This window comes from Stegostoma tigrinum, unplaced genomic scaffold, assembly GCF_030684315.1.
Source record: "Stegostoma tigrinum isolate sSteTig4 unplaced genomic scaffold, sSteTig4.hap1 scaffold_53, whole genome shotgun sequence".
In the NCBI taxonomy this organism is placed as follows: Eukaryota; Metazoa; Chordata; class Chondrichthyes; order Orectolobiformes; family Stegostomatidae; genus Stegostoma; species Stegostoma tigrinum.
The window spans coordinates 2,219,153-2,244,605 of record NW_026728461.1 but is presented as its reverse complement, the minus strand read 5'-3'; the positions used below and the strand labels follow the sequence as shown (position 1 = coordinate 2,244,605).

Here is a 25,453-nt window from a genome sequence, read left to right as displayed (position 1 = left end):
ACAATATCAACTCAAGAAAACAAAATAAATGAGTAAGCAAACCATGTACAAAAGAAAATAAATCACTGTATATATAAAGGCAAGAATCTCAAACTTTAAAGTCCCCAAGTCCAGTCCAGCACTCAAATCTATTGGATAAATGTTCTTTTGTCTTAATCAAAAAGCACAGAGTTTAATCGAATGGCCAGACAAAGAAGAATAATCCCATCTTTAACCCCATGCAGCCAAAGTGTCATGCAGGGCAGCATGGTGGCTCAGCGGTTAGCACTGCCACCTCACAGCTCCAGGGTCCCGGGTTTGATTCCAGCCTTGGGTGACTGTCTGTGAGGAGTTTGCACATTCTCCCCATGTCTGAGTGAGTTTCCTCCAAGTGATCCAGTTTCCTCCCACAGTCCAAAGATGTGCAGGCTGGGCGGATCAGCCGTGTGCTAAATTGCCCTTCGTGTTCGGGGAATGGATCTGAGTGGGATGCTTCAAGGGACAGTGTGGACCTGTTGGGCCGAAGGGCCTGTTTACACACTGTAGGTAATCTAATCTTATTCAGAGCAGTAAAACAACCTCAGCAATCTGGTACAGCTCAAAAATAACTAGAATTCCAGCTAGAGATGCATTTGTGCGATGCTTTCTACAGTCAAATATCTTTGAAAGCACTTAGTTTACAAACTTCAAACATGAAAAATCATTTCACAAGATCATTTGGATTTCATAGATTCAGGAAGTATTAATTCAAGATCGATTATGTGCAAAATGTACAACAGCAGCACGGAGTGGGAGGGCTACCAAAGTCAGGACACCACAAACAAACCACGTGCCAAGTATCTGACTGCTCTAGATAGCGGTATCATTCGGTTTCAACTATTCACAGGAAGTTTGCAGGATAACTTCTAATAAAGTGGTGTGAAGAGGAAAACCATTCCTGCAATAATGCATCATTATCACAAACTAGACTAATGACAATCTGAGATAAACAACCCCAAAAGCGTGATCATGTAGGACAAACAATTCCAAAAGACAAAGAATTTTGGATGATTTACACTGAAAAATATTAACAAGCCAATCTCTAGGAATAATGCAATCATTGGACATGCAAGACAAGCAGCTTCTTTAATGCAAAAACAGAGTTAACATTTTGGGTCCAGCGACCCTCCCTCAGAACTGGAAGGGTCACCCGGACCTGAAACATTAACTCCGTTCTTACCTTCACAGATGTTGCCAGAAATGCTGAGCTTTTCCAACAACTTTGTTTTTGTCCCTGAATTGCAGTGTCCGTGATTCTTTCAGTTATTATTTAGCTTCTTGAATGTGATTGTTATGGGTTGGAGTGCTGTTTGCCATCCTGTTTTGGGTGCCTTATATATTCATGACAAAGGCTCTACATTATTTTACAGGTCTTTCTGGCTCTCCAGCAATTCTTCTCACATTCTTAAATTTCACATTGAAAATACAATTTCACTACATGTCAAATCAAACTTACATTTTCATTAGTGTTTCCTTTTCTGCAGGACTGAAATTATATTCTTCTAGAAAGCTTGATCTGTTGAAGTCTATGCTTCTGCAATTGATCATAAACCACAAAAGAAAAAGCAAATTAAAATGGTGTTTGGGTCTACAATTGCTTGCCAGCCGTAAAATAAGAAATGAAGTCTCAAAATTCAGCATCCTAAGCCGTGATCAGCTAACTTTATGAAACAAGGTCACACTCTAAATGTAAAACTGCATAAAATAGTGAATACCTTCTTTAAATTTCCTCAGGAAGTTTACCAGAAGTGCCCTTGAGGGCCAAAGCAGCTCGCCAGCAGTGGTGGCGGCTGGTGGTAACAGGGGAAAGGAGCAGGTGCAAGGAGTGAAGCCACTTCTTCAATAGCTTACATTTGCTATTAGTCCAGAAATTTTAGTCTGAGATAAACTCAACACCTTCACATGCAACTGCTGCTTATGCTTTGTATTGCTTGTTCCTCAGAATTAGGGAGAGAATATGCAAAGAACTCAGAAGCTGTTTCTTCATCAATGTGCCATGATCTGGAATGATATCCGTGTTTTTGTTTCTGTGGTATGTGTTACAGAGTCATACAGCATGGAAACATCTCTGCCTTCATGAAGAGATTTCTGATTATCCAACCTATGGCCACCAGCTCTCCAGCCATTCCCTTTACACACTACTGTATTGCAAATGAAGCATAATATGGTCACATTTTGGATCAAACTCACTTCTTGACTGTCGCTCCCTTCTCCGGTGAACTTAAATTCTGAATTTCATCAGAATTCGGACAGTGTTTGGACTCAACACTTTCACAGCTGCAATTGAACATCAAGAACAATTTAAAACACCTCAAGCAAACCCTTTCATCTTCAGTTAAATCCATTAAAATACCCATGAAAATTGAAGATTCAGAATGACAAGCCTCCATCAGATGGTTTTATTAAACAGGTTACACACCAGATGGTGAAGATTTCTGAGTCAGCATAAAATGTTAGCCCATATGCTCCCCAAGTATTCTTGCTTGAGACTGGGATTACAGTTCCTGTGATGCTGTCCCGCCAATAAGATGAATCTAGTTGCTGGATTTATCCACACACTTTTGAATATAAACATAGTACATGTTGTAATCCTCCAGTCCTCTGATACCACCCCCTGTATTCAAACAGGATTAGGTTGTTGTGCAAAGTGCCACTGCAGCCTCAAGCTATTTTTTTCTTTCTCAGTATCCTCAGTTGTCTACAATTCACTTCCTTCTGAGTTACCAACACCAGGGACAACCAGCCGTTCTAATCAAAGCAGAAATTGCTGTAAAAGCTCAGTGGCTCAAATTACTCAAAAATATTAACTCTGCTTTCTCGCCACAGATGCTGCCAGACCTGCTTAGCTTTTCCAGCAATTTCCATTTTCGTTTCAGTTTTCCAGCATCTGCAGTTGTTTAATGTTCACATTTCTAAAATGCTGTCCAACCTCAGCTCATCCTTGTCTCAACTATTTACTTTTCATCGTGAATTGGACATCAACTTCTTCTGAATAGTATCGCAGCCAGGCCCTTACCTCTGTGAAGATTAAACAGTGATTTATGACCATTAGCCCCACTTTCGCTACCCTTTCACTGCTCACAATGGAGGATGACATTCGGATTCCCTTTTAACATTAGCTGCCAGCATCATTTAGTTCAACACTTCCCTTCTGAACTACTCATAATTAACTCGGTACACACTGGGGTCATCAATAATCCTCATCATTTGTACCATTTGCCACACTTTCCTGCTTGTGGGAACATTCTGACACTGTCACTAAACAACCTCCTGCTGTAAGACAGACTATTGTTTCATGACAGTTTTGCCTGAACTTGTGTTCAACCTTACTTGCTGCAAACGCCTTCTTGCTCCTTTTGAAGTTGGACCTCCTCCAAATCAAAATTATTCTGGATTGTTCCTTCCTCTTTTCTGTAGCCAAAATAAATATCTTATGATATGGTGCTTCCTGAAATGATCCATGCCTGATATTTGATCGATAGTGTGTGTGTGTGTGTGCGCACAATAATTATAGAAGTGGTAGTGCAGGTTGAAGATATCATCAGGATTCTGAACTTTAAAAATTGGAGCATTGTATGAAAAACAAACATGTTCTGACTAATCATGATTAAACAAAAACCTCCTGATTTCCCCTCAACTCTGGTATTTACCAACCACACTTCAGGAAGGGATTTGAGAGGGTGCACAAAACATTCACAAAAAATATTACCAGAGATGACAAACTAGACAGCCCTGTGGAGAGGCTGAAGGAGCTTGGGCTGCTCTTGGAGAAGACTAAGAAGTGATTTTAAAAGTGTTCAAAATTATAAGGGATTTGGTTGGAATGGATAAGAACAATCGGTTCCTTGTGACAGAAGGCTTCAGAAGAAAAGGACACTGATTTAAGATGATCAGCAAAAAGAACCAATGGTGACAAGGATTTTTTTTTAAAATAGCATCATTAGAAACTGGAAAGCTCTGCCTCATTGTGTGGTGGATGCAGCTTCAATTGAGGTCTTCAAAAGTGAGCTACAATTTTCTAAAGGAGAGGTTTCGCAGTATTACACAGTAAAAGGACTTAGGAGTGAACGTAGGCAAGTCCCTCTTTGAGAGCTGGTACAAACATTATTAAATCATTGTCTCTGGGCTATTACCATTCGATGGCTATACAACATTGCACAAACTGCTAGCTCCCCAGCTATATCCTACCGCTTTGTCATATTCTGAATAATGATTCATTTTGTCATGCATGCAATTAAACTTACTCAGCAATTATTTCGCTGGATCCTGAAGAAACACAACTTCCATTTTCCTCACCATTTGCACTGTCAACATTTCCAGAACTGCAATTGATCAAAGAGGACAAATTAAGTCATTTAGAACAGGCAAACTCGTCCAGAATTAAATCCAACCCAATTCAACAACAAAAAATCACAGCCTTGAGAGATGGATTGTTTTGACTTCCACAGGATGCCCACAGGCCTTCATATTGAGGCAGTGCTGGGGTGTGGGTTGGAAGAGACAGAGCAGGGCAATAAGGAGAAAAAACCATTTCTTCAGTATTTCACCCTTGTTGAAAGCCGTTTCTGGGCTATGCAAGAACTTGATACTGAAAGACAAGCAAAATTTAATCTACCACTGAAAAGCTTTGAAAGCTTTATGCTAATTCAACATTATCCCATCTCTCAAAATAAGCCAAACATTGCAGAAGCAGTGAAGCAGTTGCTTCATGTGATTGCTATTGTCTGGATTGGTGCTCACTGCACTGCCAATTGGGGTATCTTCCTGAGGCAACCCTGACATAATCCTACAGCAAATCCCAACAGTTTCCTTTCACAGTATTAGATCCCAAATACCATACAACAGGTTTAATCTGTCGTCACATCAAATTTACTTGTCAATTACTCCTTCAGTTTCTGACAAACTTAGGTTTCCACCCACCACACAGTGTGACATGTCAATATTTTCACAGCTGCAACTGGTCACAAAACACCAAATAAATCATTTTACTTGTGCATATGATCACATTTTTAATTTCTGGCACTCTTATCAACTTGGGATTTGTGGCTGTGAGGGGGAGCCAGTGGGTAGATGAGGTGTAAAGATGTCAAATAAAGAACCTCTGCACTGGGACAGACAACAAACATCCCAAAAGAGAGGATTTAAGTTTAACTTCCTCATATCTGAAAAAGAAACTCAAGCTCTTTACAGACTATTGACAATTCAACCCTCACAAGCACAGCTTGTAACTCAAAGTTTGATTCAGAGCACTGATGTAGGAATTTGTCTTTGCTCAAATTCACTGAAGCTTAAGGTCAGATTAGTCACCATTGGCTGTTTTGCTGAAAAAAAATCATTTTTCTATCCTGCTCCTTTAACAGTTCTGAGTTTCGTTAAAGATCTGGACAGAATAAGCTCAGGATTAATTCAAGGTCTCTGACTTGTGAAAGTGCCTGACTCCATGAATACACATGGCAAATGACCAAATTAGATAATTCAAAATGCAAATTATTCAATGGCAATATTGTATGGGAGAAATACCAAGGCTCGGACATGGGGAGCAGGTCACATTCTTAATTGAAGACATATTTCTTCAAATGTTACGGACATTTGGAGGACACTTCAATGAACTTGGAGGAAGTTTGTAGGGAGGGTGCAGCTGAGCAGGAAGGAGGAACACAGAGAAGTGCTGAGGTGGGGTAGAGGAGATTAACTCATTTCTTTAGCAATTTTACCAGAGCCACATTGTCCAGAAATATAACCTCAATATTGATCTGAGAACAATTTCCCATCTAAGTGTTTTGGATGCTTCAATGGTGATGCTATTATTTCAGACAACTGTCTCTGTTATAAATTTTTGAGGGAGGCAGCCCAGCAGACACTTTAATGTGACTGCTATAGTCTGGAGTGGCACTCATTACACTGCAACAAAAATTTTGAAGAAATCAATGGTTCCCCATCATTCCCTTTTCACAATGCTGCATTCCAAATGAAGCAGAATTAAAACATATCAAAATTATTTCCGATCAACCTTGCTTCCTCATGGTTACACAGATGCCTGGCAAACTTTGATTCCTACCCACCCGACAATCTATACAGCCAAAATATCTGCAGCTGTAAGTGCACATGAAGCACAAATTAAGAAAAGGATTTGCATCTACAACTGACTTGTAAACATTGAAAATAAATACTGAATCCCAAAATGCTCTGTATTTCAAGTCCCCATTAGGTCAAAGTCCACATGAATGACTACACTAGATGGTTTGCTTTCCAAATTTTCAGAGAAAATATGTAGGACACTCCAGTTACATTGGCTGGTGCATTTGAGGGGAGGTGGGAGGTTTCGCAGTTTAGCATTGTTGCAAGTTAGACCACCAAGGTCTGGATGTTGAGGGCCAATCAAATTTTCACTGAACATTTTAAAATGTTTTCTATGGATCAAAGGCTGAAATGTGTCATTGATTTAATTACGGGCAATGGCCTCGGAGGGAGTAAAGCTGTTTCTTTAATGTGATTTTTATCGTCTCGAATGGTGACATAATCTTTCAAGAGCTACTATATTCACAGCAATTTCTTTTCATGTTATGTATTATGAATGAAGCACAGAAGGATGAAACTTACTTTGAAATGTCTGCAGTCGCTTTTGGTGAACTTCGTTCTTCATCTTTCTCAGAGTTTGGGCTGTCAAAGGTTTTAGACCTGCAATTCATTCAGACCATAAGACCATAAGACAGAGGAGCAGAAATTAGGCCATTCGGCCCATTGAGTCAGTTCTGCCATTCAGTCAGGATGATAAGTTCCTCAACACCATTCTCCTGCTTTCTCCCCATAACCCTTAATCCCCTTGATAATCTGTCTCAGTTTTAAATGTACTCAATGACCTGGCCCCTACAGCCTTCTGTGGCAGTGAATTTCACAGATTCAACACTCTCTGGCTGAAGAGGTTTCTCCAAATCTCCAATTGAAAAGATCTCCTCTTTATTCTAAAAGTGGGCCCTCGGGTCCTAGTCTCTCCTACCAATGAAAGCATCTTCCCAACATCCACTCTGTCCAGGCCATTCAGTATTCTAAAAGTTTCAATTAGATCACCCCTCATCCATCTAATCTCCAATGAGTATAGTCTCAGAGTCCTCAAACGTTCCTCATATTTTAAGCTTTCCATTCCCTGGACCATTCTCATGAACCTCCTCTGAACCCGTTCCAGGGACAGTGCATACACAACCTCAGTGACAATCAGCATTAACAGTTGGGCTGAGAAGGATGCTGATCTGCCATCCCTTTCACTGGACCAGCAGCTGTCAAAACTGATCCAAACCGTCAACTGGTGAGTAACGCCGGCAGCAATCTCTGTATTGGTCACCGCTGGAATCGGCCAAGGCCTCCAGGTTTCAGATCCAGCAGAAGGCCTGCAGCATGAACCACAAGCTTCCATCTAAAATTTCTTTTTACAACACTAAGAACAGAGCAAATATTAGAACAACAGCCAACTGTTTCTTTAATGTAAAAACAAACAAACTATGGACACCGGCAATCTGAAAGAAAGGCAGATGTTTCTGGAGAAACTCTACAGGTTTTGCAGCATCTGCAGACAGAAAACAGAGTTCAAGTGAAGCCAGGTGACATTTCTTCAGAGGTGTGAAGTTCTAAACAGGGGAACCTTAACTCAAAGCGCCCACTCTGCTTTCTCTCCACAGATGCTGCTAAGTTTCGGGAGATAGCCTCTATGTAATGCTCCTGAAAATGCCAGACCTCCAGCAGCTGCCCTTCATATTTTTGTATTCCGATTAAAGCATCATTTCCTCACATATTGGATCAATACTTACTTTCTGATCTCAGCAACTGTCTTTGGAGGAATTGGATTTTCAAGCTCCTCACAGCTCAGAATGTTATCATTGTTCCCGATGCTGAAATTAGTTGTGAAGAATGTCATTTTAAACAAATACTTGCACCCAGTAATTCTTAGCTCATCGGCAGTTTCCTTTGTATTCCTTGTACTCTGAATAAAGCAAAACCTTAACCACTTATTGTATTCAAACTTACTCTTTCATGACAGATTTTAGAGTGCAAGGTTTCCCATCTACCTTGTAGTTTGCACTTTCAGGTGATCTGCAAATGGTCCTAGAAGTGTTATCAAGTAAATTTGAGCAAACATCCACATCCACAAGAAAATTATCTCCATACACCTGAAAGACATTGAGTCGGCATTTTGTGCCATTGACAGCTAATTTTCTAACAACGGGTCAAGACGCAACTACAGAATATGGTCATTGGTCTCCCCGAAACCCCCAACGGTAGTTTGCAAGATAAGACCATGAGACTGGAGTGTGGAAGTAAAGAGAGAGAGAGAGAGAGAGAGGGAGAAGGATGCAACAAATCCATTTCTTCAACATTTTATATTTGTTGCAGAGTCTAAAAATATCTCAAACAAAGAGCTCCAGGCCCAAATATAGAAAGGCAACCAACTTTCCAGTGAAGAACTTCAGATAGCGTCTCTACATTCAGGGCTGAATGTCCCAAGTCAACTGGCCTTGGCCTGAGACATGACATTCTTGGCAAAGTGGAGGGGAGTTCAGGAGGAAAGCTGAACTCTCTTCTGCACCATTATACTGTATTGTCAGAGGTGGGCAAAGTAGGTGGTTTAATGACTCACTGGGCATGAATCACGTCACCAGCTGACAGCCACTTGTGTCTGTCTGTCTCTCTGGTAAATATTAGAGTTCCTCAACTCCCGCAGTGGACATTGGCCTGCAAATCTCTTTTCTATAAGCTCGGCAATGACAATTGTAAAGATTGCAGCTCTGCCCCTATTTCATCCTTTTGTCAACTGTTTTTATGAAAAAAGATCACCCTCCAGATTTAGTGTGTTCATGGACAGCAGCAGGTTTTTCTTCAAAACCTTCACAGGAGATTTGAAAGACACCACAGGCAGACTGAGGGTAGGGGATGAGGTAGGAACCTCAATTCTTCGACATGTTGTATCCTTAATTCAGAGCTCAGCTATCTAAATGTTTGGCGACAAATGAAGATCTGAATAGTGAATGGATGAGCATTTTTTTTCACTGAACACTTTTGGATCTTTTCTGTTAATACAGCTTTTCTTTTTAAACAAACAAAATCTGTGTAGATTTTTGATACAATCAAGCAACTTTGTTAATGTGACTGCTGCTGTCTAGTGTTTGCTGCATTGCTGTGGGAGGAAGGCCCTCCACAGATCTTACAGGAAGTGCCAGCAGGTTTTTTAACATTGTTGTATTTTGGATGAAACTTAATTAAGTCACACATTAGACTGAAGCTTACTTTGTGTTCACTGAATCGATTACTGGAATCTCTTCTGCCTCTGAGGTGTCAAAGCTTCCATATCTGCAATTGGTCAGACAGCACAAACTAAGTGATTTTAAACAAGCTTGAATCTACAATTTGCATTCAGCCACTGAAAAACATCTGAAGGTTCGGGATTTCGGCATTTGAAGCCTTGATTATCGAGTTTGTTAATACTTTGCATTGAAACTCCAATTTGGCATTTTACAGCATACCTGCCACATCCCATACAACAGAGAAGAGTAAAACATTCAATGTGGTTCTGTCTCATCTGATCGTAACTTCAAATCTACATTCCTGCCTATCTGAGTGACCTTTCACTCCCTTGCTCTCAACAAGTATCTATTTATCTTTCCATTTACAGTATTCCAGTGCTCTGCTTTTACCATCTTTTCAGGAAGAAAACTTAAAAGAATACCCACATTTTGAGATATTTAAAAAACCACTGTTTTAAGTTGACAACCACTGAATTTTAGACACTCGCCCTTCATTCTAGTCTCTTCTGTAAGAGGAAACACCGTCTGCATATCTACCCTGTACAAATGCTCAGGTTTTTTTCTTTCAATCACATTGCGCCTTCCGCCCTAAACACCGACTGATGCAAGCCTTGTCTGTACAAATTTTCCTTGTGAGGCAAGTCACTTAGGCTCGGTATTATTCTGGTAAACCTGTTCTGAACTGCCTCTCATATATTTACTTCCATCTTTAAATAAGGCTGACCACCACAAAGAAAAACATTCAAGATATGGGCTCACCAGTGATCCCTAATTTTGTGTTTAAGTTCCTTCATGATAAAATGAAAACATTTATTTGCTTTCCTAATTACTTAATGTATCTGTACATAAGCAATTTGTGATTCATGCACGAGGATACCCAGAATCCACTGTATCTCAGAGCTATGCAATCTCCTTCAACAAAAAAAACTGCTATGCTTCCTGCCAAAATGGACTTCAAATTTACCCATGTTCAACTGTCTTTGTCAGATCTTTGACGACTTGCTCAACCTCTCTTTCTCTGCAGTATTCCAATGTCCTCTGAGGTTAATTTTTAATGCATTTTTGTCTCTTCAGCACATCTGTCAGCCATAAATTCATTCCTTCGTAAGTCATCGACTGTTCGTCAATACTTCGAAAACTTGGCCAGAAACAGATTATTAAAATTATATTGGAATTATGTGATCCAAACAATTTTGAGCTCCAGTTAATTCTCTGTCTCAAATAAACACCTAAGTAAATGAGAACACTCATGCAAAAAGGGATGAATTCCTTGGATCTAATTACAGAAAACCAAAATAACTGTAGCATCTAGTCAGCCTGTTTCTCCCTTTCACTATGGATATAGGAAAATCTTGAAATGTAGGATGTGTGTAAGGTGAATGGATACTATTAGCATCCATTGAATTATGATGATCTTTTAGCTGAATTCAAATGGTTGACTCAAACACGAATCTTAAACACAACATCTGTCCAATTAGTAAAATGGATTTGAACTTTCGAATGGCATGGAAGCCATTTTGTTGTTGACTTTTTAAAATCTCGCAAGGATCTCCCTGCAAATGGAAACATTCACCAAAAGACATTAGACAAGTCAGTGATCTAAGCAGCCAATGTAATAAACAGTTACACTGTGAAAGGAGGAGATAGTAAATATAACAGATGATTGTCTTAACCAGAACGATCTCAGAGCTTAATGAGAACCAACCTCCTCAAATTTCAACAAACCACATTTTGCTGAGATTCCTTCGTTTTACAAATTTTTCGCTTGACCTTTAAAAGAATACCATCATCTAAGATGACTACAGGCACAATACAAAAGCAAATAAGAAAGTAATAACCTGCGAAGAATCTTTATGCACTATTGAACCTCTGAGAGATAATGTGAGACACATGAGTGAGCTGTCATGTTTAAAATTCGAGGGCAAGTATAGGTCATCTTTTTCTTTAAAACTCAAAAGCTTATTGCTGGAATTATTCTGCTGGAACATTTATTTACTTGGGCAAAGAAAGAGAATATTTTGGCCACAGGAAAAAAGAGAAACCCAAATTCCCTTTTGAAAGGACCAGCTGGATCATTTCTGCAATCCATTGGGTTCATGAAAGCCAGCTCATTAGCTTACTGCTTTGAAGAAAAATCTAATCACCTCTGGTTATTTGCTGATCTTCTCAAATTTTATAAGCATAGCACATTTGTGAAACTTTTCATCCCCGGGGTGTCCCTATAATGTCAGAGGCACATCAATTGAAGGTCAACAGTGGTGAGAATCGCTTTGTCTCTGAACTGAGTTTTGATCAGTTACCCCAAAAAACCATTTGTGAATTGCATAAACTGTTAAATACTCACCGACATTCAGAAAACTAATGTATTAAAAAAAACTGAGGTGACAAGAGAAACCATCACTGATGTCATTTGAAAAATATGCAACCCATTATGACAGAATTGCGGTACTCCTGCATATTTCAGTGGTAAACAGACATTCATTTGACCAACATTTCAGTTTTGCAAAAAGGCTCCTCATACTGCATTCAGCTTCCAAACTTTTATTGTTATGCCCAACACAGACTTACAGAAATTGATAGATTTTGTTCAATTAAAATAGCACTCTTCCATTCACTACATGCAGAAACTTAGACATCCCAAACATTGTTTCAGGAAGCTCCAAACTACATAAAAAGCATTGAAGGAAGTCAATGTTACATTTTATCCTTAATCTCAAGGTCTAGTCATTGTCCTAACACATTCACCGCACTTATTAAACTTTGTGTTGTACTGGGTCAAAATCACTTCATTATTGCGAAAAATTAATCAAAAATACTTTGCCACCTGTCTCTGTATTATGTTTTGTGAGTATGTTTTATTCACTTTTGTCCCAAACCACTAGCGGGGTGCTTAATCATGATTTGTGCCACCATTTGGGATCAGGGATATTGGAAGGGGATAGGGGCACAGAACAGGAGAACTGAAGGACTGCTTTGCCTTGTTGTAAACAAACAAGTTCATCACAGGATGTTGTCAAGGATTCCTGCAGGAAATAGGAGAGCCCAAAATAGTTACAAGTTCATCTTCGAGAAAAGAAAATCTAATGTAAATGTCGGGGAAGCAGAATGAACGTCACACACTGGATTTCCACATCTCTTTTCTTTTCATTTTGAAAATTAGAACATGTGTGTATTGCCCATGAAATCATTCTGACTGCATTAATATGGCACAATATTTTGTGGGTCCTTTAAATCTCTTGTGCATGCAAATCCACATTTAGCAAGAGATTACTGAATGCTGCAAGGCACCTGAAAATGTTTGCCAGTCTCCTTTCCTTCTACACTTCCCTTCTGAAGTACCTATATTTCACTCTGTACACATTGGGGTCATCAATAATCCTCATCATTTGTACCATGTGCCACTCTCTCCTGCTTGTGGGAACACTCTGAGATTGTCACTAAACAACCTCCTGCTGTAAGACAGACTGCTGTTTCATTGCAGTTTTGCCTAAACTTGTGTTGAAATTTACTTGCTGCAAACGCCTTCTTGCTCCTTTTGAAGTTGGACCTCCTCCAAATCAAAATTATTCTGGATTGTTCCTTCTTCTCTTCTGGAGCCAAAATAAATACCTTATGATATGGTGCTTCCTGAAATGATCCATGCCTGATATTTGATCGATAGTGTGTGTGTGTGTGTGCACAATAATTATAGAAGTGGTAGTGCAGGTTGAAGATATCATCAGGATTCTGAACTTTAAAAATTGGAGCATTGTATGAAAAACAAATATGTTCTGACAAATCATTATAAAAAAAACTCCTGATATGCCCTCAACTCTGGTATTTACCAACCACACTTCAGGAAGGGATTTGACAGGGTGCACAAAACATTCCCAAAAAATATTACCAGAGATGACAAACTAGACAGCCCTGTGGAGAGGCTGAAGAAGCTCGGGCTGCTCTTGGAGAAAACTAAGAAGTGATTTTAAAAGTGTTCAAAATCATAAGGGATTTGGTTAGAATGGATAAGAACAATCGGTGCCTTGTGACAGAAGGCTGAAGGAGAAACGGACACTGATTTAAGATGATCAGCAAAAAGAACCAATGGTGACAAGGAATTTTTTTTTTCAATAGCCTATTCAGGAACTGGAAAGCTCTGCCGAATAGTGTGGTGGATGCAGCTTCAATTGCGGTCTTCAAAAGTGAACTACAATTTTCGAAAGGAGAGGTTTCGCAGTATTACACAGTAAAAGGACTTAGGAGTGAACGTAGGCAAGTCCCTCTTTGAGAGCTGGTACAAACATTATTAAATCATTGTCTCTGGGCTATTACCATTCGATGGCTATACAACATTGCACAAACTGCTAGCTCCCCAGCTATATCCTACCGCTTTGTCATATTCTGAATAATGATTCATTTTGTCATGCATGCAATTAAACTTACTCAGCAATTATTTCGCTGGATCCTGAAGAAACACAACTTCCATTTTCCTCACCATTTGCACTGTCAACATTTCCAGAACTGCAATTGATCAAAGAGGACAAATTAAGTCATTTAGAACAGGCAAACTCGTCCAGAATTAAATCCAACCCAATTCAACAACAAAAAATCACAGCCTTGAGAGATGGATTGTTTTGACTTCCACAGGATGCCCACAGGCCTTCATATTGAGGCAGTGCTGGGGTGTGGGTTGGAAGAGACAGAGCAGGGCAATAAGGAGAAAAAACCATTTCTTCAGTATTTCACCCTTGTTGAAAGCCGTTTCTGGGCTATGCAAGAACTTGATACTGAAAGACAAGCAAAATTTAATCTACCACTGAAAAGCTTTGAAAGCTTTATGCTAATTCAACATTATCCCATCTCTCAAAATAAGCCAAACATTGCAGAAGCAGTGAAGCAGTTGCTTCATGTGATTGCTATTGTCTGGATTGGTGCTCACTGCACTGCCAATTGGGGTATCTTCCTGAGGCAACCCTGACATAATCCTACAGCAAATCCCAACAGTTTCCTTTCACAGTATTAGATCCCAAATACCATACAACAGGTTTAATCTGTCGTCACATCAAATTTACTTGTCAATTACTCCTTCAGTTTCTGACAAACTTAGGTTTCCACCCACCACACAGTGTGACATGTCAATATTTTCACAGCTGCAACTGGTCACAAAACACCAAATAAATCATTTTACTTGTGCATATGATCACATTTTTAATTTCTGGCACTCTTATCAACTTGGGATTTGTGGCTGTGAGGGGGAGCCAGTGGGTAGATGAGGTGTAAAGATGTCAAATAAAGAACCTCTGCACTGGGACAGACAACAAACATCCCAAAAGAGAGGATTTAAGTTTAACTTCCTCATATCTGAAAAAGAAACTCAAGCTCTTTACAGACTATTGACAATTCAACCCTCACAAGCACAGCTTGTAACTCAAAGTTTGATTCAGAGCACTGATGTAGGAATTTGTCTTTGCTCAAATTCACTGAAGCTTAAGGTCAGATTAGTCACCATTGGCTGTTTTGCTGAAAAAAAATCATTTTTCTATCCTGCTCCTTTAACAGTTCTGAGTTTCGTTAAAGATCTGGACAGAATAAGCTCAGGATTAATTCAAGGTCTCTGACTTGTGAAAGTGCCTGACTCCATGAATACACATGGCAAATGACCAAATTAGATAATTCAAAATGCAAATTATTCAATGGCAATATTGTATGGGAGAAATACCAAGGCTCGGACATGGGGAGCAGGTCACATTCTTAATTGAAGACATATTTCTTCAAATGTTACGGACATTTGGAGGACACTTCAATGAACTTGGAGGAAGTTTGTAGGGAGGGTGCAGCTGAGCAGGAAGGAGGAACACAGAGAAGTGCTGAGGTGGGGTAGAGGAGATTAACTCATTTCTTTAGCAATTTTACCAGAGCCACATTGTCCAGAAATATAACCTCAATATTGATCTGAGAACAATTTCCCATCTAAGTGTTTTGGATGCTTCAATGGTGATGCTATTATTTCAGACAACTGTCTCTGTTATAAATTTTTGAGGGAGGCAGCCCAGCAGACACTTTAATGTGACTGCTATAGTCTGGAGTGGCACTCATTACACTGCAACAAAAATTTTGAAGAAATCAATGGTTCCCCATCATTCCCTTTTCACAATGCTGCATTCCAAATGAAGCAGAATTAAAACATATCAAAATTATTTCCGATCAACCTTGCTTCCTCATGGTTACACAGATGCCTGGCAAACTTTGATTCCTACCCACCCGACAATCTATACAGCCAAAATATCTGCAGCTGTAAGTGCACATGAAGCACAAATTAAGAAAAGGATTTGCATCTACAACTGACTTGTAAACATTGAAAATAAATACTGAATCCCAAAATGCTCTGTATTTCAAGTCCCCATTAGGTCAAAGTCCACATGAATGACTACACTAGATGGTTTGCTTTCCAAATTTTCAGAGAAAATATGTAGGACACTCCAGTTACATTGGCTGGTGCATTTGAGGGGAGGTGGGAGGTTTCGCAGTTTAGCATTGTTGCAAGTTAGACCACCAAGGTCTGGATGTTGAGGGCCAATCAAATTTTCACTGAACATTTTAAAATGTTTTCTATGGATCAAAGGCTGAAATGTGTCATTGATTTAATTACGGGCAATGGCCTCGGAGGGAGTAAAGCTGTTTCTTTAATGTGATTTTTATCGTCTCGAATGGTGACATAATCTTTCAAGAGCTACTATATTCACAGCAATTTCTTTTCATGTTATGTATTATGAATGAAGCACAGAAGGATGAAACTTACTTTGAAATGTCTGCAGTCGCTTTTGGTGAACTTCGTTCTTCATCTTTCTCAGAGTTTGGGCTGTCAAAGGTTTTAGACCTGCAATTCATTCAGACCATAAGACCATAAGACAGAGGAGCAGAAATTAGGCCATTCGGCCCATTGAGTCAGTTCTGCCATTCAGTCAGGATGATAAGTTCCTCAACACCATTCTCCTGCTTTCTCCCCATAACCCTTAATCCCCTTGATAATCTGTCTCAGTTTTAAATGTACTCAATGACCTGGCCCCTACAGCCTTCTGTGGCAGTGAATTTCACAGATTCAACACTCTCTGGCTGAAGAGGTTTCTCCAAATCTCCAATTGAAAAGATCTCCTCTTTATTCTAAAAGTGGGCCCTCGGGTCCTAGTCTCTCCTACCAATGAAAGCATCTTCCCAACATCCACTCTGTCCAGGCCATTCAGTATTCTAAAAGTTTCAATTAGATCACCCCTCATCCATCTAATCTCCAATGAGTATAGTCTCAGAGTCCTCAAACGTTCCTCATATTTTAAGCTTTCCATTCCCTGGACCATTCTCATGAACCTCCTCTGAACCCGTTCCAGGGACAGTGCATACACAACCTCAGTGACAATCAGCATTAACAGTTGGGCTGAGAAGGATGCTGATCTGCCATCCCTTTCACTGGACCAGCAGCTGTCAAAACTGATCCAAACCGTCAACTGGTGAGTAACGCCGGCAGCAATCTCTGTATTGGTCACCGCTGGAATCGGCCAAGGCCTCCAGGTTTCAGATCCAGCAGAAGGCCTGCAGCATGAACCACAAGCTTCCATCTAAAATTTCTTTTTACAACACTAAGAACAGAGCAAATATTAGAACAACAGCCAACTGTTTCTTTAATGTAAAAACAAACAAACTATGGACACCGGCAATCTGAAAGAAAGGCAGATGTTTCTGGAGAAACTCTACAGGTTTTGCAGCATCTGCAGACAGAAAACAGAGTTCAAGTGAAGCCAGGTGACATTTCTTCAGAGGTGTGAAGTTCTAAACAGGGGAACCTTAACTCAAAGCGCCCACTCTGCTTTCTCTCCACAGATGCTGCTAAGTTTCGGGAGATAGCCTCTATGTAATGCTCCTGAAAATGCCAGACCTCCAGCAGCTGCCCTTCATATTTTTGTATTCCGATTAAAGCATCATTTCCTCACATATTGGATCAATACTTACTTTCTGATCTCAGCAACTGTCTTTGGAGGAATTGGATTTTCAAGCTCCTCACAGCTCAGAATGTTATCATTGTTCCCGATGCTGAAATTAGTTGTGAAGAATGTCATTTTAAACAAATACTTGCACCCAGTAATTCTTAGCTCATCGGCAGTTTCCTTTGTATTCCTTGTACTCTGAATAAAGCAAAACCTTAACCACTTATTGTATTCAAACTTACTCTTTCATGACAGATTTTAGAGTGCAAGGTTTCCCATCTACCTTGTAGTTTGCACTTTCAGGTGATCTGCAAATGGTCCTAGAAGTGTTATCAAGTAAATTTGAGCAAACATCCACATCCACAAGAAAATTATCTCCATACACCTGAAAGACATTGAGTCGGCATTTTGTGCCATTGACAGCTAATTTTCTAACAACGGGTCAAGACGCAACTACAGAATATGGTCATTGGTCTCCCCGAAACCCCCAACGGTAGTTTGCAAGATAAGACCATGAGACTGGAGTGTGGAAGTAAAGAGAGAGAGAGAGAGAGAGAGGGAGAAGGATGCAACAAATCCATTTCTTCAACATTTTATATTTGTTGCAGAGTCTAAAAATATCTCAAACAAAGAGCTCCAGGCCCAAATATAGAAAGGCAACCAACTTTCCAGTGAAGAACTTCAGATAGCGTCTCTACATTCAGGGCTGAATGTCCCAAGTCAACTGGCCTTGGCCTGAGACATGACATTCTTGGCAAAGTGGAGGGGAGTTCAGGAGGAAAGCTGAACTCTCTTCTGCACCATTATACTGTATTGTCAGAGGTGGGCAAAGTAGGTGGTTTAATGACTCACTGGGCATGAATCACGTCACCAGCTGACAGCCACTTGTGTCTGTCTGTCTCTCTGGTAAATATTAGAGTTCCTCAACTCCCGCAGTGGACATTGGCCTGCAAATCTCTTTTCTATAAGCTCGGCAATGACAATTGTAAAGATTGCAGCTCTGCCCCTATTTCATCCTTTTGTCAACTGTTTTTATGAAAAAAGATCACCCTCCAGATTTAGTGTGTTCATGGACAGCAGCAGGTTTTTCTTCAAAACCTTCACAGGAGATTTGAAAGACACCACAGGCAGACTGAGGGTAGGGGATGAGGTAGGAACCTCAATTCTTCGACATGTTGTATCCTTAATTCAGAGCTCAGCTATCTAAATGTTTGGCGACAAATGAAGATCTGAATAGTGAATGGATGAGCATTTTTTTTCACTGAACACTTTTGGATCTTTTCTGTTAATACAGCTTTTCTTTTTAAACAAACAAAATCTGTGTAGATTTTTGATACAATCAAGCAACTTTGTTAATGTGACTGCTGCTGTCTAGTGTTTGCTGCATTGCTGTGGGAGGAAGGCCCTCCACAGATCTTACAGGAAGTGCCAGCAGGTTTTTTAACATTGTTGTATTTTGGATGAAACTTAATTAAGTCACACATTAGACTGAAGCTTACTTTGTGTTCACTGAATCGATTACTGGAATCTCTTCTGCCTCTGAGGTGTCAAAGCTTCCATATCTGCAATTGGTCAGACAGCACAAACTAAGTGATTTTAAACAAGCTTGAATCTACAATTTGCATTCAGCCACTGAAAAACATCTGAAGGTTCGGGATTTCGGCATTTGAAGCCTTGATTATCGAGTTTGTTAATACTTTGCATTGAAACTCCAATTTGGCATTTTACAGCATACCTGCCACATCCCATACAACAGAGAAGAGTAAAACATTCAATGTGGTTCTGTCTCATCTGATCGTAACTTCAAATCTACATTCCTGCCTATCTGAGTGACCTTTCACTCCCTTGCTCTCAACAAGTATCTATTTATCTTTCCATTTACAGTATTCCAGTGCTCTGCTTTTACCATCTTTTCAGGAAGAAAACTTAAAAGAATACCCACATTTTGAGATATTTAAAAAACCACTGTTTTAAGTTGACAACCACTGAATTTTAGACACTCGCCCTTCATTCTAGTCTCTTCTGTAAGAGGAAACACCGTCTGCATATCTACCCTGTACAAATGCTCAGGTTTTTTTCTTTCAATCACATTGCGCCTTCCGCCCTAAACACCGACTGATGCAAGCCTTGTCTGTACAAATTTTCCTTGTGAGGCAAGTCACTTAGGCTCGGTATTATTCTGGTAAACCTGTTCTGAACTGCCTCTCATATATTTACTTCCATCTTTAAATAAGGCTGACCACCACAAAGAAAAACATTCAAGATATGGGCTCACCAGTGATCCCTAATTTTGTGTTTAAGTTCCTTCATGATAAAATGAAAACATTTATTTGCTTTCCTAATTACTTAATGTATCTGTACATAAGCAATTTGTGATTCATGCACGAGGATACCCAGAATCCACTGTATCTCAGAGCTATGCAATCTCCTTCAACAAAAAAAACTGCTATGCTTCCTGCCAAAATGGACTTCAAATTTACCCATGTTCAACTGTCTTTGTCAGATCTTTGACGACTTGCTCAACCTCTCTTTCTCTGCAGTATTCCAATGTCCTCTGAGGTTAATTTTTAATGCATTTTTGTCTCTTCAGCACATCTGTCAGCCATAAATTCATTCCTTCGTAAGTCATCGACTGTTCGTCAATACTTCGAAAACTTGGCCAGAAACAGATTATTAAAATTATATTGGAATTATGTGATCCAAACAATTTTGAGCTCCAGTTAATTCTCTGTCTCAAATAAACACCTAAGTAAATGAGAACACTCATGCAAAAAGGGATGAATTCCTTGGATCTAATTACAGAAAACCAAAATAACTGTAGCATCTAGTCAGCCTGTTTCTCCCTTTCACTATGGATATAGGAAAATCTTGAAATGTAGGATGTGTGTAAGGTGAATGGATACTATTAGCATCCATTGAATTATGATGATCTTTTAGCTGAATTCAAATGGTTGACTCAAACACGAATCTTAAACACAACATCTGTCCAATTAGTAAAATGGATTTGAACTTTCGAATGGCATGGAAGCCATTTTGTTGTTGACTTTTTAAAATCTCGCAAGGATCTCCCTGCAAATGGAAACATTCACCAAAAGACATTAGACAAGTCAGTGATCTAAGCAGCCAATGTAATAAACAGTTACACTGTGAAAGGAGGAGATAGTAAATATAACAGATGATTGTCTTAACCAGAACGATCTCAGAGCTTAATGAGAACCAACCTCCTCAAATTTCAACAAACCACATTTTGCTGAGATTCCTTCGTTTTACAAATTTTTCGCTTGACCTTTAAAAGAATACCATCATCTAAGATGACTACAGGCACAATACAAAAGCAAATAAGAAAGTAATAACCTGCGAAGAATCTTTATGCACTATTGAACCTCTGAGAGATAATGTGAGACACATGAGTGAGCTGTCATGTTTAAAATTCGAGGGCAAGTATAGGTCATCTTTTTCTTTAAAACTCAAAAGCTTATTGCTGGAATTATTCTGCTGGAACATTTATTTACTTGGGCAAAGAAAGAGAATATTTTGGCCACAGGAAAAAAGAGAAACCCAAATTCCCTTTTGAAAGGACCAGCTGGATCATTTCTGCAATCCATTGGGTTCATGAAAGCCAGCTCATTAGCTTACTGCTTTGAAGAAAAATCTAATCACCTCTGGTTATTTGCTGATCTTCTCAAATTTTATAAGCATAGCACATTTGTGAAACTTTTCATCCCCGGGGTGTCCCTATAATGTCAGAGGCACATCAATTGAAGGTCAACAGTGGTGAGAATCGCTTTGTCTCTGAACTGAGTTTTGATCAGTTACCCCAAAAAACCATTTGTGAATTGCATAAACTGTTAAATACTCACCGACATTCAGAAAACTAATGTATTAAAAAAAACTGAGGTGACAAGAGAAACCATCACTGATGTCATTTGAAAAATATGCAACCCATTATGACAGAATTGCGGTACTCCTGCATATTTCAGTGGTAAACAGACATTCATTTGACCAACATTTCAGTTTTGCAAAAAGGCTCCTCATACTGCATTCAGCTTCCAAACTTTTATTGTTATGCCCAACACAGACTTACAGAAATTGATAGATTTTGTTCAATTAAAATAGCACTCTTCCATTCACTACATGCAGAAACTTAGACATCCCAAACATTGTTTCAGGAAGCTCCAAACTACATAAAAAGCATTGAAGGAAGTCAATGTTACATTTTATCCTTAATCTCAAGGTCTAGTCATTGTCCTAACACATTCACCGCACTTATTAAACTTTGTGTTGTACTGGGTCAAAATCACTTCATTATTGCGAAAAATTAATCAAAAATACTTTGCCACCTGTCTCTGTATTATGTTTTGTGAGTATGTTTTATTCACTTTTGTCCCAAACCACTAGCGGGGTGCTTAATCATGATTTGTGCCACCATTTGGGATCAGGGATATTGGAAGGGGATAGGGGCACAGAACAGGAGAACTGAAGGACTGCTTTGCCTTGTTGTAAACAAACAAGTTCATCACAGGATGTTGTCAAGGATTCCTGCAGGAAATAGGAGAGCCCAAAATAGTTACAAGTTCATCTTCGAGAAAAGAAAATCTAATGTAAATGTCGGGGAAGCAGAATGAACGTCACACACTGGATTTCCACATCTCTTTTCTTTTCATTTTGAAAATTAGAACATGTGTGTATTGCCCATGAAATCATTCTGACTGCATTAATATGGCACAATATTTTGTGGGTCCTTTAAATCTCTTGTGCATGCAAATCCACATTTAGCAAGAGATTACTGAATGCTGCAAGGCACCTGAAAATGTTTGCCAGTCTCCTTTCCTTCTACACTTCCCTTCTGAAGTACCTATATTTCACTCTGTACACATTGGGGTCATCAATAATCCTCATCATTTGTACCATGTGCCACTCTCTCCTGCTTGTGGGAACACTCTGAGATTGTCACTAAACAACCTCCTGCTGTAAGACAGACTGCTGTTTCATTGCAGTTTTGCCTAAACTTGTGTTGAAATTTACTTGCTGCAAACGCCTTCTTGCTCCTTTTGAAGTTGGACCTCCTCCAAATCAAAATTATTCTGGATTGTTCCTTCTTCTCTTCTGGAGCCAAAATAAATACCTTATGATATGGTGCTTCCTGAAATGATCCATGCCTGATATTTGATCGATAGTGTGTGTGTGTGTGCACAATAATTATAGAAGTGGTAGTGCAGGTTGAAGATATCATCAGGATTCTGAACTTTAAAAATTGGAGCATTGTATGAAAAACAAATATGTTCTGACAAATCATTATAAAAAAAACTCCTGATATGCCCTCAACTCTGGTATTTACCAACCACACTTCAGGAAGGGATTTGACAGGGTGCACAAAACATTCCCAAAAAATATTACCAGAGATGACAAACTAGACAGCCCTGTGGAGAGGCTGAAGAAGCTCGGGCTGCTCTTGGAGAAAACTAAGAAGTGATTTTAAAAGTGTTCAAAATCATAAGGGATTTGGTTAGAATGGATAAGAACAATCGGTGCCTTGTGACAGAAGGCTGAAGGAGAAACGGACACTGATTTAAGATGATCAGCAAAAAGAACCAATGGTGACAAGGAATTTTTTTTTTCAATAGCCTATTCAGGAACTGGAAAGCTCTGCCGAATAGTGTGGTGGATGCAGCTTCAATTGCGGTCTTCAAAAGTGAACTACAATTTTCGAAAGGAGAGGTTTCGCAGTATTACACAGTAAAAGGACTTAGGAGTGAACGTAGGCAAGTCCCTCTTTGAGAGCTGGTACAAACATCAAATCATTGTCTCTGGGCTATTACCATTTGATGGCTGTATAACATTGCACAAACTGCTAGCTCCCCAGCTATATCCTACCGCTTTGTCATATTCTGAATAATGATTCACTTTGTCATGCATGCAATTAAACTTACTCAGCAATTATTTCGCTGGATCCTGAAGAAACACAACTTCCATTTTCCTCACCATTTGCACTGTCAACATTTCCAGAACTGCAATTGATCAAAGAGGACAAATTAAGTCATTTAGAACAGGCAAACACGTCCAGAATTAAATCCAACCCAATTCAACAACAAAAAATCACAGTGTTGAGAGAGGGATCCTTTTGACTTCCACAGGATGCCCACAGGCCTTCATACTGAGGCAGTGCTGGGGTGTGGGTTGGAAGAGACAGAGCAGGGCAATAAGGAGAGAAAACCATTTCTTCAGTATTTCACCCTTGTTGAAAGCCGTTCCTGCGCTGTGCAAGAACTTGATACTGAAAGACAAGCAAAATTCAGTCTACCATTGAAAAGCTTTGAATGCTTTATGCTAATTCAACATTATCCCATCTCTTAAAATAAGCCAAACATTGCAGAAGCAGTGAAGCAGTTGCTTCATGTGATTGCTGTTGTCTGGATTGGTGCTCACTGCACTGCCAGTTGGGGTATCTTCCTGAGGCAACCCTGACATAATCCTACAGCAAATCCCAACAGTTTCCTTTCACAGTATTAGATCCCAAATACTGAACAACAGGTTTAATCTGTCATCACATCAAATTTACTTGTCAATTACTCCTTCAGTTTCTGACAAACTTAGGTTTCCACCCACTACACAATGTGACATGTCAACATTTTCACAGCTGCAACTGGTCACAAAACACCAAATAAATCATTTTACTTGTGCACATGATCACATTTTTAATTTCTGGCACTCTTATCTTATTTTGGCTGTGAGGGGGAGCCAGTGGGTAGATGAGGAGTAAAGAGGTCAAATAAAGAACCTCTACACTGGGACAGACAATAAACATCCCAAAAGAGAGGATTTAAGTTTAACTTCCTCATCTCTGGCAAAGAAACTCAAGCTCTTTACAGACTATTGACAATTCAACCCTCACAAGCACAGCTTGTAACTCATAGTTTGATTCGGAGCACTGATGTAGGAATTTGTCATTGCTCAAATTCACTGAAGCTTAAGGTCAGATTAGTCACCAGTGGCTGTTTTGCTGAAAAAAAATCATTTTTCTTTCCTGCTCTTTTAACAGTTCTGAGTTTCCTTAAAGACCTGGACAGAATAAACTCAGGATTAATTCCAGGTCTCTGCCTGACTCCATGGATACACATGGCAAATGGCCAACTTAGATAATTCAAAATGCAAATTATTCAATGGCAATATTGTATGGGAGAAATACCAAGGCTCGGACACGGGGAGCAGGTCACATTCTTAATTGATAACATATTTCTTCAAATGTCACAGACGTTTGAAGGACACTTCAATGAACTTGGAGGAAGTTTGTGGGGAGGGTGCAGCTGAAGCAGGAAGGAGGAACACAGAGAAGTGCTGAGGTGGGGTAGAGGAGATTAACCCATTGCTTTAGTATTTTTACCAGAGCCACATTGTCCAGAAATATAACCTCAATATTGATCTGAAAACAATTTCCCATCTAAGTGTTTTGGATGCTTCAATGGTGATGCTATCATTTCAGGTAAATATCTCTACCATGAATTTTCTAGGAAAGCAGTCCAGCAGACACTTTAATGTGACTGCCATAGTCTGGAGTGGCATTCATTACATTGCACAAAAAGTTTTGAAATCAATGATACTCCATCATTCCCTTTTCACACAGCTGCATTCCAAATTGCAGAATTAAAACACATCAAAAGTACTTCTGATCAAACTTGCTTCCTCATGGTTACACAGATGCCTGGCAAACTTTGATTCCCACCCACCCGACAATCTATACGGCCAAAATATCTGCAGCTGCAAGTGCTCATGAAGCACAAATTAAGGAAAGGATTTGCATCTACAAATGACTTGTAAACATTGAAAATAAATTTTGAATCCCAAAATGCTCTGTATTTCAAGTCCTCATTTGGTCAAAGTCCAGATGAATGACTACACTAGATGGTTTGCTTTCCAAATTTTCAGAGAAAATATGTAGGACACTCCAGTTACATCGGCTTGTGCATTTGAGGGGAGGTGGGAGGTTTCGCAGTTTAGCATTGTTGCAAGTTAGACCACCAAGGTCTGGATGTTGAGGGCCAATCAAATTTTCACTGAACATTTTTGAATGTTTTCTATCGATCAAAGGCTGAAATGTGTCATTGATTTAATTACTGGCAATGGCCTCGGAGGGATTAAAGCTGTTTCTTTAATGTGATTTTTATTGTCTCGAACGGCGATATAATCTTTCAA

At 39.5% G+C, this 25,453-nt stretch overlaps 1 protein-coding gene across 1 annotated transcript in view; it reads right to left on the bottom strand.

The window, feature by feature from the left end:
* LOC132208725 (ral guanine nucleotide dissociation stimulator-like 1) overlaps nt 1–25,453 on the bottom strand; it is a 78,286-nt gene that overhangs the window by 30,634 nt on the left and 22,199 nt on the right. Inside the window, exons 9-20 of the mRNA XM_059644114.1 lie at nt 23,194–23,271; nt 18,763–18,825; nt 17,289–17,369; nt 16,087–16,164; nt 13,731–13,808; nt 9,295–9,357; nt 7,821–7,901; nt 6,619–6,696; nt 4,263–4,340; nt 3,349–3,429; nt 2,209–2,295; nt 1,475–1,552 (exon numbers count right to left, since the gene is read on the bottom strand). Coding sequence (XP_059500097.1) covers nt 1,475–1,552; nt 2,209–2,295; nt 3,349–3,429; nt 4,263–4,340; nt 6,619–6,696; nt 7,821–7,901; nt 9,295–9,357; nt 13,731–13,808; nt 16,087–16,164; nt 17,289–17,369; nt 18,763–18,825; nt 23,194–23,271 — 924 coding nt within the window. The remainder of the gene's footprint in view (nt 1–1,474; nt 1,553–2,208; nt 2,296–3,348; nt 3,430–4,262; nt 4,341–6,618; nt 6,697–7,820; nt 7,902–9,294; nt 9,358–13,730; nt 13,809–16,086; nt 16,165–17,288; nt 17,370–18,762; nt 18,826–23,193; nt 23,272–25,453) is intronic.